Below are 14,110 nucleotides of genomic sequence, written 5' to 3'. Positions count from 1 at the left end.
TTTGCCCAGATTCCTGGATCAGAGTGAAGTTTGAAGATAAATCTGTGGACTGTTGATAATAGTTGGGTTAAGTCTTTTATTAAAATATAATGTTCTTCTTTGTCTGTTGTGACAATTCCTGATTTAAAGTCCATTTTGTTTGATATTAGTACAGCCACCTCAGCTCTTTTTTGGTTACTGTTTTCAAGGAGTATATTTTTCTATCCTTTCACTTTCAACCTATTTGTGTCTTTGGATCTAAAGTGAGTCTCTTGTAGATAGCATATAGTTGGATCATGTGTTATTTTTTTAAAACCTTTTCTGCCGACCTCTACCTTTTAAGTGGAGAGTTAAATTCATTTCCATTTAAAGACTTACTTCTTCCATTTTGCTGTTTTTTTTATATGTCATATCTTTCCCCTGTCAATTCCTCTATAATGACGTCTTTTTTTAATTGAAGTATAGTTGATTTACAATGTTGTGTTAGTTTCAGGTGTACAGCAAAGTGATTCAGTTATATACATATACATATATATATATATATATATATATATATATATATATATATTTCAGATTCTTTTCCCTTATAGGTTACTACAAAATATTGAGTATAGTTCCCTGGGTTATACAGTAGGTACTTGTTGGTTATCTATTTTATAAATAGTAGTGGGTATCTGTTAATCCCAAACTCCTAACTTATCCCTCCCCCACTTTCCCCTTTGGTTACCATAGTTAGTTTGTTTTCTATCTCTGTGGGTCTATTTCTGTTTTATATTTAAGTGCATTTGTATCTTTTTTTATGATGCCTTCTTTTGTGTTTGAATTTTTTTCCCCACTCTACTGTTTTGGTTCCCTTCTCATTCATTTCTCTCTCTCTCTCTCTCTCTCTCTCTCTCTCTCTCTATATATATATATATATATATATATATATATATATATATATATTTTCCCCCCTAGTAGTTACTCTGGGGTTTACAATTAACACCTTACATTTACAACAATCTAGTGAGGGTTAACACCAACTTAGCTTCAATAGTACATGAAAACGCTGCTCCTATACAGTTCCATCACTCTCTCTTTACAGTATTATTGTCAGAAATTACATCTTTATACACTGTGTGCCCATTAACATAGATTTATAATTGTTATTTTATGCATTTGTCTTTTAAATCACATAGGAAAAAAAAAATGACAAACCAAAAATAACAATAAGGCTGGCTCTTATATTTACCTTTGTAGTTACCTTACTGGGTTCTTTATTTCTTTGTATGGCATTGAGTTACTGTCTGGTGCCATTTAATTTTAGCCTGAAGGAATATTTTTGGCATTTCTTGTAGAGCAGGTCTATTAGCTACCAACTCCCTTAGTTTTTGTTTATCTGGGAATGTCTTAGTTTCTCTTTCACTGTTGAAGAATATTCTTGCCACATACAGAATTCTTGTTGGAAATGTGTTTTTTTCCTTTCTGCATTTTAAATATATTATCCTACTGCCTTCTGGTCTCCATGGTTTCTGATGAGAAATCAGCAATTAATCATATTGAAGATCCTTCGTATATGATGAGTCACTTCTCTCTCACTGTTTTTAAGATTCTCTTTTTGTCTGTCTTTTGATAGTTTGATTATAATGTGTCTCAGTGAGGATCTTTTTGAGTTTATCCTACCTGGAATTTATTGAGCATTTTAGATGTGTAGATTCATATCTTTCATCAAGTTTGGGGAATTTGGGGTCATTATTTCTTCGAATATTCTTTCTGCCTCTCTCTCTCCTCTCCCTCTGGGATTCCCATTGTGCATATATTGGTCCATTGGATGGTGTCCTGTAGGTTTCTTAGTCTCAGCTCATTTTTCTTAATCCTTTTTTCTTTCTGCTCCCTAGCCTGCATATCTCAGTTAAGCTATCTTTGGTTTGCTGATTCTTCTTTCTGCCCTTTCAAATCTGCTGTTGATCCCTCTAGTGAATTTTTCATATCAGTTATTGTACTTTTCAACTCCAGAATTTCTATTTGGTCCCTTTTTATAATTCCTGTCTCCTTATTGATAGCCTGTACTTGGTGAGATGTTGTTCTGGTTTTCTCCAGTTCTCTAAGCATATTTAAAACAGTTGATTAAAGTTTTTGTCTATTAAGTCCAGTGTCTCGGCTTCCTCAGGGAAAGATTCTATTAATTTTTTTTTTTCCTGTGAATGCGCCATGTTTTCTTGTTTCTTTGTAGGTCTCATAGGTTTTTTTTTTTGTTATTGTTGTTGAAAACTGGACATTTTGATACTATAATGTGATAACTCCAGAAGTCAGATTCTCCCCCTCCCCAGGGTTTGTTGTTACTGCTTATTGTGAATTGTAATTTTGTTGAGTGACTTTTCTAAACTATTTTGTGTGTGTGTGTGTGTGAAGACTAGATTCTTTGTTGTGTGTGGTCACTGAAGTCTCTAAAACCCCTGGAAAAAACAACAAAACAAATAAAAACAATCTCAGACTTTGCAGTTGGGCTGTGTGTATGTTGGCACATGACTTCAATGCTCAGTCAGGACATTTACAACTCTGACTTAGCCTTCACTCCCTGTCTGCATGGAGCTTGAGGTCAGTCAGAGGTGAGAGCTTAGGGTTTCTCATACTTTTTCTGAACATTTGTCCAACCCTGGGTGTGTACATGGTCTTCTAGATTCTCCAGTATATGCTGAAGCTTTTACAAAGCCCTTTTTCCCTGGTGCATCTCATTCCCCTGCCTTTCTTCCAGGCTTTTTGGAGTGTCTATTGTTTGCTCCAACTGATTATTTTTTTCCCCAGGTGGTAGTTCATTTGCCTTTGGATGTTTTTGACCAATGCCCTCCATAGCTACTTCTCTACCCTGGGGTCCCTAGTTAGGGAATAAAGACAAACCTTTAGCATTATTCCTTCAGGGGTCCCCCAGACAGGTTAAAACCATCAAAATTCTTTGATAAAAAGGTCTGTTCTGCTCCCTCTGACCCCAAAAACCCATACCAGGGATACAGGCTGCCATCCTCAAGGTGGGGGGTGAGGGAGGATGGGTAGGTTAAAGTACCACAAAGCTCTCCTGTGGGGTTTCAGTCACCTTCCTCTTCCTTAAATGTTCAAATGGTTACTGTAAACCTTTGCATATTTTCTAGAGTTCCAGTAAAGTTGACTCTGACAATTTTTGCTATGTTTTTTGGTGTTTCTGTAGAGTTGTTGGCAGACTTCTCTACTCTTTGCTGATATCACTTGCTGATGACAACTGGCACAGTTATTTCCTGAAAGCTTTTCTGTTCCAGCTTGCTATGTATACTTGGATAGGTCCTTTTGCCCCAGTCTCCCCATATGTAATATGGGTGGCCAGAATTGGACCAGATAGTGGTATGGTGGAGGTGACAGCAGCACTATGGGTGTGAGGCATGAAGGGAGGAGAAAAGAAGATAGTGAGGTGTGGGGACCAGGGGGCACATAGCTAAGTGGAGCCTTGGTGGCTAAGTGGGGGCAGGGAAGAGTATGGTGGAGGTGGAGCATTCCTAGCAGAGGACTCAGCATAAGCAAAGGTAGGAGGCCCTGTCCTGTGTGGCCAGGCAGCAGGAGACAAGGCTGGGGGAGCAGTGAGCCCTGGCTCTGGGAGAGAGTCTGGTGTGATGCCAGAGTGGGTCCCAGGGGCATTAGACCTGCCTCCCGAACCTGGTGTGCAGCCACCTGCAGGGAAGGGACCTACTCCTAAGCTTCATCTCAGGGGTGGCCTGGGTGCAGGGTGTTGAGTAGTGGGTCTGGGTCAGGGAGGGCCGGTCTCTCAGTACTTTACTAGGTCTCTCTCATGGGGCCTCTCTCCATCCACCAGACTTGTTTCACCATCTCTTCCTCCTTACCTCTGCTTCTCTGTGCTTTGCTGTTTTCTTTTCTGGAAAACCCTTCTCCCTCGTATCTGCCTAAATAATCACAACACCACAACAACATGACTTGCTCAGTTAATAATAACTAACACTCACACAGCATTTGCTCTAACAGGCACCGGTCTGAGTGAGTTACACACGACCTGTTTAGCCCTCACAAGCACCTAATGAGGTACTGTTATCCTGTTATCCCACAAATGAGAAAACAAAAGCACATGGGGGTTGAGGAACTTGCCCAAGGTCACACAGCATGTGAATGGCCTTGTCATCATTGAACCGGTGTTGGCGCCAGAGTCCAATCTCATAGGAGCCATTCTATCCTGTCTCTCCAGGGTTAATCTGTCCCTTATCTGGTGGTACCATCCTTTTCTGTGTCTGGGTTTGTCCACCCCCAGGCTGGAAGCTCTGAGGACGGTGTCCCCTAAGCTTTAGCCTGAGCCTGTGAAGGTTTTTGTTTTTTTTAAATTTTGAAAATATTTATTTATTTTTGGCTGTGTTGGGTCTTATTTGCAACATGCAGGATCTCTCGTTGTGGTGCGTGGGCTTCTCTCTAGTTGTGGCGTGCAGGCTCCAGAGCACATGGGCTCTGTAGTTGTGGCATACGGGCTCTCTAGCTGTGGCTCTTGGGCTCAGTAGTTGCGGCGTGCTGGCTTAGTTGCCCTGCAGCACGTGGGATCTTAGTTCGTGGGATCTGACCAGGGATCGAACCCATGTCCCCTGCATTGGAAGGCGGAGTCTTAACTACTGGACCACCAGGGGAGTCCCTGTGAAGGTTTTTTAAATAGACAGATGGAAGGATGCCTCGAAGCCCAACTCTAGCACCTCCCTGGGTCTGAGGGTCTGGTTCCTGTCCCCACGGACTCTCCTAGGAGGGTGGGCAGGGGTAGGTGTGCTTGTTCTGGGCTTAACTCTGGAAAGGACCCCTTCTGAGAGCAGGGCCCCTGAGAGGGCACAGGAAACGGGTGGGAATCATTGCCGACAGTCATCTGTGTGCTGGGTGGCAGAGCGCTGGGTCCTCGAGGCTGGAAAAGGGGGGGGGGGGCGTGTAGAAGGAAGCCCAGGTCCAGAGGGGCAGCTCCGAGTTCTGTGTGAGGCATCACTGTCTCCTCCCTTGTCATTCCCTCTACTCCCCGCTGTGGTTTGCTCCTCTAGAACAGAAAGTTGGGTCTTCCAGGATTTCAGGCAACGCTGAGGGCCAAAAATGAGACCTTGAAGAGAGAATAGGAGAAAAGAGGGGAGAGGATAAGGATAAGTAGGGAGAGAGGAGGAGGCAGGTGTCGGAGGAGAGTCCTAGGGCCTGGGCATTCCACGCCTTCTGGATGGGACAGTGGCCACTGTGGCTTGCAGCCCAGCATGGACCAGGCTGGCACCCAGTCCTGTGTGGCTGCCAGGACACAGGAGCCCAGCTTGGCGCCCACTGTGGGGTGAGCTCTGAGCCATTAGGGGTGACTTGCTGTCCTGGGGAACGAGGGGACGCCCCTCCTTTAGGCCTCAGTGCCTCCTCTTTGACCTGGAGATCACCAGCTGGCTGGCCTCAGAGGCTGGGTGAGGACCAGAGACTCTTCCAGGGCTTTCCCCATAAAGTCCCCTCCCAACCTCAAGGCTTTTATCTGCCCTCATTCCCCAGAGGCAGCCAGTGGGCCGGAAAGATCTTTGACGCACCTTCCCTTTAGTCTTAAAAAATTTACGAAGTTTATTGTGTTCCACTCCATAACATCCCCACGTTTCTCTCCGCAGAAAACATACTGATTTTCTCCAAAACTGCGGTCAAGGTGAGGTTCCAGGTGCCTCGTTTTTGCCGAGGCCCCGCATCTCGTTTCCTGGGTGCCGTTCGCAGAGGTCCTGGTGAGGCGGGCCCGGAATCCCCGACGATGTTGGGTGTTGGGGTCGCGCCAGGATGGGAGGGGGCTGGGGCGGCGCGGGCGCCCCCTCCTCGTTCCCGCCAGCGGGCGTCACCTAAGCCGCCGTTGCCATGGGCCCGCGGCAGATGGCCGGGTTTAGGGTTCCCCGGCGGGCGGCGCGCACGGGATTAGGTGAATTAGGGAGCTCGAGACGTGTTGCCACCGTAGCCGCCGCTAGGCCCTCCGCGCCATGGAGCCCCCTGCCCATCCCGCAGACCCCGGCAGCCCCGAGGACGCCGCTGACCCCGGCGACCCTGCCGAGGCGCGCGCCAAGCAGCCGGGCAAGTGGGCGCTGTTGCGTAGCCTGAACCAGGCGTTGAAGACATACGCGGTCCTGCCGGTGAGGCCCGGGTCGGGAGGGGGAGGACGCGCCCCGCGGACCCAGTCCTGGGCCTCGGTTTCCCCGCCTGTCTGGAGCCAGGCGGGCCGCAGGGTCGCAAAGCCCCAGGGTGCACGCACACCTGAGCCCTCTGGTGCCGCGCGGCCCTAGACGCCCGGCGGGAACTTGGCCCCCAGCTGCCCCTGCCTGGGCGGGGAGCTTGTGCAGCTGGAAAATGGGAGGTGAATGGGCCAGCGCTGGGAAGGGGCTTCCCTGCCCTTGCCCGGGTCCAGAGCAGGGGTGACTCCAGGTGCACGGAGGGGGCTCGGGGAGACGTTTGTGGACTGGCTGACCGGCTGGTAGAAGGAAAGCATGGCCCGCGGGTCCCCTCCTCCACCGAAGATTAGCAACCAGACACTTCCTTGCTCACTGGCACCCCTGGCAAGTCAGCTGGCCCATCTTTCTCACCTGTGAAAATGGGGCTAATGTAACCAATGTCCCGGAGTGACTACGAGGATAAGTGAGGGTGGGGGGAGTGTCCTGAGACAGACTCCTTTTCATTGCACAAACGGGGACTGAACCTCGGGCCCCCGCCCCAGAGGAGGAAAGAGGCATGTAAGGCTAAGGCCCTGCGGGGAGTTGATATTGATCTGATCCCGGGCTCATGCCTAGGAGGGAAGGTGGGTGGACATCAAAGACAACCTCCCTTTGCATGGGTCTCTCATCTTCACAAGCACTGACTCCTTTCCTGTTAAGGTTGTTGAACTCTAAGGCTCAGAGAGACTGAAAGACTTACCCAGAGTCACACAGCGTTAGAGGCAGAACTGGGACCTGCACCCAGAACTCTTTACCTTGTGTTCATTGTGGATGTGGGCCAGCTTCCCTGGAGGGAGCCCCCACGAGGGTTGTGGTGTGCCCTTGAGAACATTTAGGCAAATCCATCTAGGAACTCACCGTTCTGGGGCTGGGAACCACTCAACCGACAGCAGAGAAGCTGGGACTTGCCCCAGGTTACACAGCCAGAGGCAGGTGTCTGCACAGATGGAACTTTGGATTCCGGGCGAGGTCCCTAGTGGGGCACCCCTCACAGTGGAGTGGTAAGAATGGGGCCAGATACAGTCATGGGCTGCCTGGAATCGGCTGTGGGGAGGGGCTGGTGGGGTTGGACCTGAGCCCGGTGCCCCTTTCCTCTCCTCCGCTCTCCTGCCCCTCAAAAAAGTGTCATGTTCTTTTACATCTTCTTTCCTCTGCTCCTTCCTTCACGCATCCAGCGATTCCTGACCTACCCTGTTTTGGGTTCAGGCTCTGCCCTGCAGATGCTCACAGTCTCATCAGTCACTGATTTGATGAGTGACTATGGCCAAATCCCTTTCTCGCTTTCGGCCTCAGTTTCCTCACCTGTAAAATGGGGACCCTTACAACCCAGCTGCATTCTGATGCCCCAAGTACTTTCCATGGGACCATGGGACCTGTCCCCCTCAGAGGTTCTCAGGCCCCAGATTCCTCCCTGAAGCCTCTTAGCTGCCATTTTAGCCTCTTTCCTCGAGTTCAGACCAAGAGAAGAGAAAGTTAAGTCGCCACCCTCCTGGTGACAGTCCTTGGCTAGGAGGGTTCTAGACATTTCTGTTTGCTCTGCTGCCCTTAGCTGGAGCTTCCAGTTTGCCTTTTGGGTCCACAAACCATCTCCAGCCAGGGACCCTATCAGTGCTTCCTGTTCTGCCTGCAGAGCTGGGTTCAGGGTGGGGCCCAGGGGATGTAGGGAGAGAGCACTGAATTTGGCGTTTGCCAGGCGTGGGCTTCATTCCCAGCTCTACCACAAAACACCCGTGTGACCTTGGGCATGTTTCTTGACCTCTTTGAGGAGATGAAGTAGAGAGAGAATACCCTGCCTAAGCGTTGTCATAAGGTTCAATGAGACAGTTAATTACAGGGAAGCATGGAAGTCACTACCTGGCCTGTTGCAGGGGTATTGAGTTTGCATAGAGCAACGTCCTGGTGCCACTGGCCGCCACCGCTGGCCTCTGGGAATCAGGTAGTCTCTCTCTTTCTCTCTCTCACACACGAACTCTGTCACATGCTCCCTCTTACCTACTCACACACATGCTCACATACACGCTGTTTCACGTTCTGATTCTCTGTCTCACTGAGAGAAGAACCGTTTCTCTATGTTTGGTTCTGGGGAGTCACCAATGGAAGACTCAGACCAGCCCTGCCCTCACGGGGCTGCAGGCTAGCGGGGAGTGGACACCCATGGTGATGACCCAGAGTGGTGCTGGCTGTTAAGGGGCAAGCCCAGGGGCCCCGAAGACTGGAGGAGAGCCTGTGTTCTTTACACAGCAGCCAGGGGAAGTTTTGAAAATGTGAATCCATTACGCCATTGTCTCCTGCTTTAAAACCTCCCAGTGGCTACTTGTCCTACTTGAAAGAAAGTCCAACGTCTGTCCATGGCTCCCAGGGCCCTGTGTGCCCTGGTGCTGCCCATATCCTCCAAGCGCCCCCTCATCTAGCTCCAACCTGGGCCGGCCCTTACTAGGCCCTCTGCTTTCCCCTCTGTTCACTGCTCTGGCCCCAGGGTCTGGAGTGAAACTGGCCCGCAGCGGACTCTCCACAGATATGTACTGAATGAATGAACTAACTCTTTAGGAATTGGGGAGGAGGTGGAAGGTGCGGCAGTGAGGAGGGGCCAGGGAAGAGTTGCTATTTGCTTTGGGTGTCCACTCAGTGGAAAGGTGGGGTGAGATTGGGGGCAGTTGGAACAGAACAGCCTGAGCAGGACTGTGTCAGGTGGTCCTGGGCTGGCGCTTAGAGAGGGCGAGGAGTGTGGCCGGAAACACAGCTTGGACTTGGGACTAAAGCAGTCGTGAGGATTAAATGGGAAGCAGTCATGCAGCCTGGGCACACAGTAGTTGCTCAGCAAATGCATGAGTTCTCCTCCCATCCCAGATGCTCTCCAATTTTTCTCACTTTCTCTGGGAGACAGCTTGGGTTTGAAGCTAGTCTGTTTCTAACATGTGCTAACCGCCCATGAAGTGAAGGCCCATAATGGCGGCTGTGGCTGAAAAGTAGTTGGTTCTGATGGGAACAGGAGGAGGCTGAAACAGTGAAGAGCTGGCCTTGGGACTCACCAAGCCCACGCCTCACTGAGGCATGTGGAAACTGAAGCTCAAAGAGGTCAGCGATTTACTGGAGGCCAAGTGGGTCCTGGATCCCAGTCTCATAGCCCAGAGCTGTTTCCCCTGGGCCATCCCCATGGGCTTATTTCATTGTGAATCAGTTTTAGCAACTGTTATGCTTTTAACTGCCACTTGATAGGAAGTTATATTTTTATTAGGATGTCTATGTTCTCTTACCCTTCTGGGGAACTTGGGAACCACCCCCAAAAAATACTCTTACTAAGATTAGAATAAGGGCTTCCCTGGTGGCACAGTGGTTGAGAGTCCGCCTGCCAATGCAGGGGACATGGGTTCGTGCCCCGGTCCGGGAGGATCCCACATGCCGCGGAGCGGCTGGGCCCGTGAGCCATGGCCGCTGAGCCTGCGCGTCCGGAGCCTGTGCCCTGCAACGGGAGAGACCACAACAGTGAGAGGCCCGCATACAGCAAAAAAAAAAAAAAAAAAAAAAAAAAAAAGATTAGAATAAAATTCAAACTTTTACCTCCAGGCCAATGAGAGTCTATGAGTCCTGAATCTTGCCCATCTCTCTCTCTCATCAGGTCCTGCAACAACCACCTCTTTGCGGTTCCTTCCTGCCTCAGGGCCTTTGCACTTATCATTTCCGCTGGCCAGATTTCTACCCTTGCTCTTTCCTAGCCTGACTGCTTTTCGCCCTTCAGGTCTCAGCTCAGAGGTTTCCTTCATAGAGTGGCTTCTCCGGCGAATGAGTCTCCGGTTGGCCGGCTCTGTCTTTCTCCAGCGCTGGTGTGCTCACTTCCATCACAGCACGACTGCCATCCCAAGTGACCGTGTACTTGTTCAGTTGTTTGTTTTCTGTCTCCTCCCAACTAGAATGTGGACTCCATGCTCACTGCTCGATCCCCAGCATTTAGATCCATCAGTGCCTTGTGCCCAGTATGTGCTCAGTACATGCATGTTGAACGCATCAGTGCTGAAAGTGGTTGTTCTAAGTCCATTTTCTGACTCTGGGTTGTAGATTTGGCTTCTGTGAACCCTTACTGAGCGTGTAGTGGGAGCCAGGCCCTTTGCTGAACGCTGCAGGGGACACAAATATAATGGTCCCCTGGCCCCAGATCGGGATGTCCCCACAAGCCAGGAGACAGTGTGGCTGAGAGCGATGCCCACATAGATCGTGGGGCCTGGCACAGAGCAGCATCACTGCAGGGAAGTCATAACTGTGACTGTTGACCAAGGAGGTGACAGAGGCTGTTTGGATGTCCTGGGGGTACGCCTCCTTTAGGACAGAGGGGAAGTGTTTCTGCCGAAACTTCAATGAGTCTGCTGTACATGTGTGGGCTGTAGCGTCTTGGGGAGAGGTCAGGGCTTTGGACAGGCCTGGGCTTGAAGCCTCCTAGCTGTGTGGTGTTGGCTCTTCCCCTCTCTGAGCCTCTGCTTACTCATTATAAATTGGGGACAGTAACAGCTGCCCCAGAAGAGGGATTGATGACACTACATCGTGCCCAGCCCAGGCCCTGGCACCATGGCTTCCACAGTGCCAGTTCCCTTCTCTTCCCTCTTCTGTGGTTGGCACAAGAGCTTCTGGGGGTGGAGGGGTGGGCACAGGACTGCTTGGAAGGAGTGCCCGATCCCCCTCCCTGCTCACCTGGCCTGGGCCTCTCTCACCCACAGGGGGACTATGTATGGATGGACCTGAGATCCGGGCAGGAGTTTGACGTGCCCATCGGGGCAGTGGTGAAGCTCTGTGACTCTGGGCAGATCCAGGTGGTGGACGATGAAGGCAATGTGAGTAGCCCGCGGCCACCCCGCCCCCAGGCCTTGGGGGGGACCCAGGCTGACAGGTGACCTGCCTCAGGGGGATGGAGGCAGTGCCTGTGCCCCGCTTCTGCCTCTCAGAGCCCCCTTCCCCCATGGAGCTTTCCCCATCACCCCCGTGGGAGGGAGCCTCCCCTTCTGCCCCAGGCTACCTGTTCTAGTTCCACCAGCACTTCAGTCCATTCTGCCTGGTATTAGAAATGTGTGTCTGTGTGGGCATACCGGTGTGTACAGTGGGGCAGGAGGTGGCACCGGACTGGGAGCTCCTCAGGTACAGGGGTGCTTTCGGGTCAGACAGACCGGATTCAAATCCCATCCTGCCCACTTGCTAGCTATGCAACCTTGGCCAAATCTCTTTCCCTCCTGAACCCTCACAGGGTTATTGATTCATATGTGAGATCACACGTGAATGCCTCAGAAGAGGGTGAGGGGGTCTGAAAACGCCCGCTCTCGTTCTGTGGGGTTATGGCATCACACGAATTCACTGTCCACCCCGACGCTGCCCTGGAATTAGTCTAACAGTTGAATGCTTTATCTCTTGTGGCCCTGAAGAAAAGGGCCACAGGAAGTGTAAGTTTAATAGACAGTGAGAGTGGGGCCTTGGGGAGGGAAGAAAAGGTCTTAAGTCAGGGTCCTGCCTTAGAGAAGGTGACCCTGATGAGGGCCCAGAGGGGAAGCCTGGGAACTCTGGACGTGTGTGCATGTGCATGGCATGTGTGTATGCGGCAGGGGCACATGTACAGCCTAGTGGGGACATGGAGGACCAGAGAGATTAGGTTCCACCGTAATCTGGGTTGTGTCTGATGCTGTGGCCGGCGCTGGGGGCACAGAGACAGTCCCCATCTTAGCCTCTTAGTTTGATGGGGGTGGAAGAGGGTGCAGTGACTTGGGGAAGAAGGCTCTGTTGAGCACCAGGGAAGGGCTCAGGACCCTGGAGGCCTGGTTCTGAACGTGGAGGAGGCAGGGACATCACTGCTATCCCTGCAGCCCCCGGGGATACCCGCCTTGGGGTTTGCAAAGCCCTTTGACCGAAGTTCTATCTTTAGGTCCTCACAGTGTCTGTGAAAGGCAGGGAGGACAGCAACTGTTACCCCAAGGGGAAACTGGAGTCCAGAGAGGGAACCTCAGGGCGAGTCACACAGCTAGTGAATGATGGTGCTGGGGTCAGGATCCGGACCTCTGGGTTCTGTGTGGGCGTTTCCTCTCCCAGCATCTCAGTGGCAGCTTTAGAGCTCAGGTTCTGTTAACCACACTTTTGTCCCCTGAGCTTTTAGAAATGGAGCGCCTGCAACGTCATTCCAGAGGCTCCAGTTCCAGGGCCTTCTAGGAAGCCCCTGTGAGGTTGCAGCCTCAGAAGGGGGACACGGATTTGGCTGGCAGCACACACAGGCCCACAAGCTAGCCTGGACCCCCCGGGTGGGGCCCAGGGACTCTGCCTGCAGGCTTGAGTTTCATCTGGGTCATGTTGCATGTCAGATGGTGTCCCATAACTGTGTCACCGGATCCCAGAGGTCCCCTCCCACTTGCCCCCTGAGAACGGGGGCTGCAGAGGGGGGAGGGATGTGGCTGGCTGGCTGGGAGCAGGTTAGGGGGCTGGGTTTGCTTCAGTGGCATTGGGCCCCTAGCGGCTTCTGGCCTCCCCTTTCACCAGCCTTTCCTACTCCCACTCCCTCCCCCTACCCCACCTCCAGGCCATCATCTTTGACCCCTCTGTCTGCCCACAGACTCCCTCAGCTTGAGGGCAGGGACCAGGTGAATCACATCTGGTTCCCCAGAGCACAACGAAAGGTCTCCCAGAGAAGGTCCTCTGTAAAGACTTGCTGAATGAATGAAAGGTCATGGTTCCGTCCTCACTGGAGTCCTAAGGCTCTGCTTTTGTCCAAGCTGTTCTCATTGGCAGATGTACCCCTCCTTCCCTTCCTCTACAGAGCACGTGGTCCTTGCCTCTCTGAGCTCAGTGCCAGGCCAGCTCTTTCCCAAATGTGCCCCCAGGCCCTAGAATTGGCCATGTTCCCTCTCTGTCTCTCGCTGGTATGCCTTCAGGGCCAGGCCTCAGTTTCTGCCCTGGTTACACTTTGGTCTGTGCTGTAGGTGTCTGTGGACGTTGACCTGAGCGCTGCTGACCTCAGCCGGGCGACCGTCCATGCAGGAAAGGGGCGGGGAAAGGCTCAGCTCTGCCATCTAACTGCGCACGCCACTTTACCTCTCCAATGTGACTCCTCACTGTAAGACGGGACTGGTAATTCCGTGATGAGATGTTAAGAGAAACAAATGAGAACATACATCTCTTTTGCAACAAAAACTGGAAAACATTAAAGTGATAATACGCAGCACTGGTTGAGCAATTATCAGGCACCAGTGCTTTTTAGACCTGGCAGGAGTGAAACAGAGCTTGGCCATTATTGTATCAATTAACCCTCCCAACATCTCCAAGAAAAAGGGATTGTTAATCTCATTCCCATTTCACAGATGAGGTTGTAGAGGTTCAGGAAAGCAAAGTGATGTGCACAGGGCTACAGGTCTTGCAGTGGCTGAGCCACCTCTTAACTCTGTGCGGAAGTGTCTTGGGGAGGAATTATGGGACCAGAGGCTGGGGTCGAGCGGGGAAGGCAGTCAGCCTGCCCAACGTCCTCTCCCCTCTGGCCCACTCCAGGGCTTAGGACCGAGTCAGGGAAAGGGAATTTTCCAATTGGATCAGCTTTTATCAAGAAATAGGGTGGGAGAGAGGAATGTTCCACACGGGATTGGAAAGTCGACAGGTTCTTTGATCTCACCACCAGGCGCATTCACGTCAGGGCTGTCTGAGGGCCTGACCTGGAATGTAATGCCCTGGCCCAGGAGATGCCGTGAAATGCCAGGGAAACTGGAGTCATGAGCAATCGCTGGCCTGCCCCTCACCTCTCTGAGGGCCGTGGTCCTCTGATCCTATTTTCTCATGTGATGTGAGGGGGCTGGAATAGGGGACTTCTGGGGTCTCTCCATGACTAGGACTCTGCTTTTAATTCAGACTGGTTCCTAGTAGTCCCCAGCCGGCCATCTGTCTCATCGGGGATCCCCTGCCACGTCATTTGTGCCTGGCCCCTATATGAGGCACTG

General features: G+C 51.3%; 1 protein-coding gene across 4 annotated transcripts in view; it reads left to right on the top strand.

Moving 5' to 3' along the window:
* Positions 1-10,870: 10,870 nt before the first annotated feature.
* Positions 10,871-14,110, top strand: part of MYO7A (myosin VIIA) — a gene marked incomplete at both ends in the record, with an annotated part of 86,343 nt that continues 83,103 nt past the window's right edge. For 3 of the 4 annotated variants that reach the window (XM_082844537.1, XM_082844536.1, XM_082844535.1), the window contains one exon: positions 10,871-10,984. In XM_082844537.1, the coding sequence (XP_082700663.1) occupies positions 10,886-10,984 (99 nt within the window). The remainder of the gene's footprint in view (positions 10,985-14,110) is intronic. The other variant, XM_082844534.1, reaches the window with a different exon arrangement.

Source organism: Leucopleurus acutus (genome assembly GCF_964270905.1).
Source record: "Leucopleurus acutus genome assembly, chromosome: 8".
Classification (NCBI taxonomy): Eukaryota; Metazoa; Chordata; class Mammalia; order Artiodactyla; family Delphinidae; genus Leucopleurus; species Leucopleurus acutus.
Note: the sequence above shows the minus strand (reverse complement) of the source record. Positions and strands in the feature narration are given on the sequence as shown.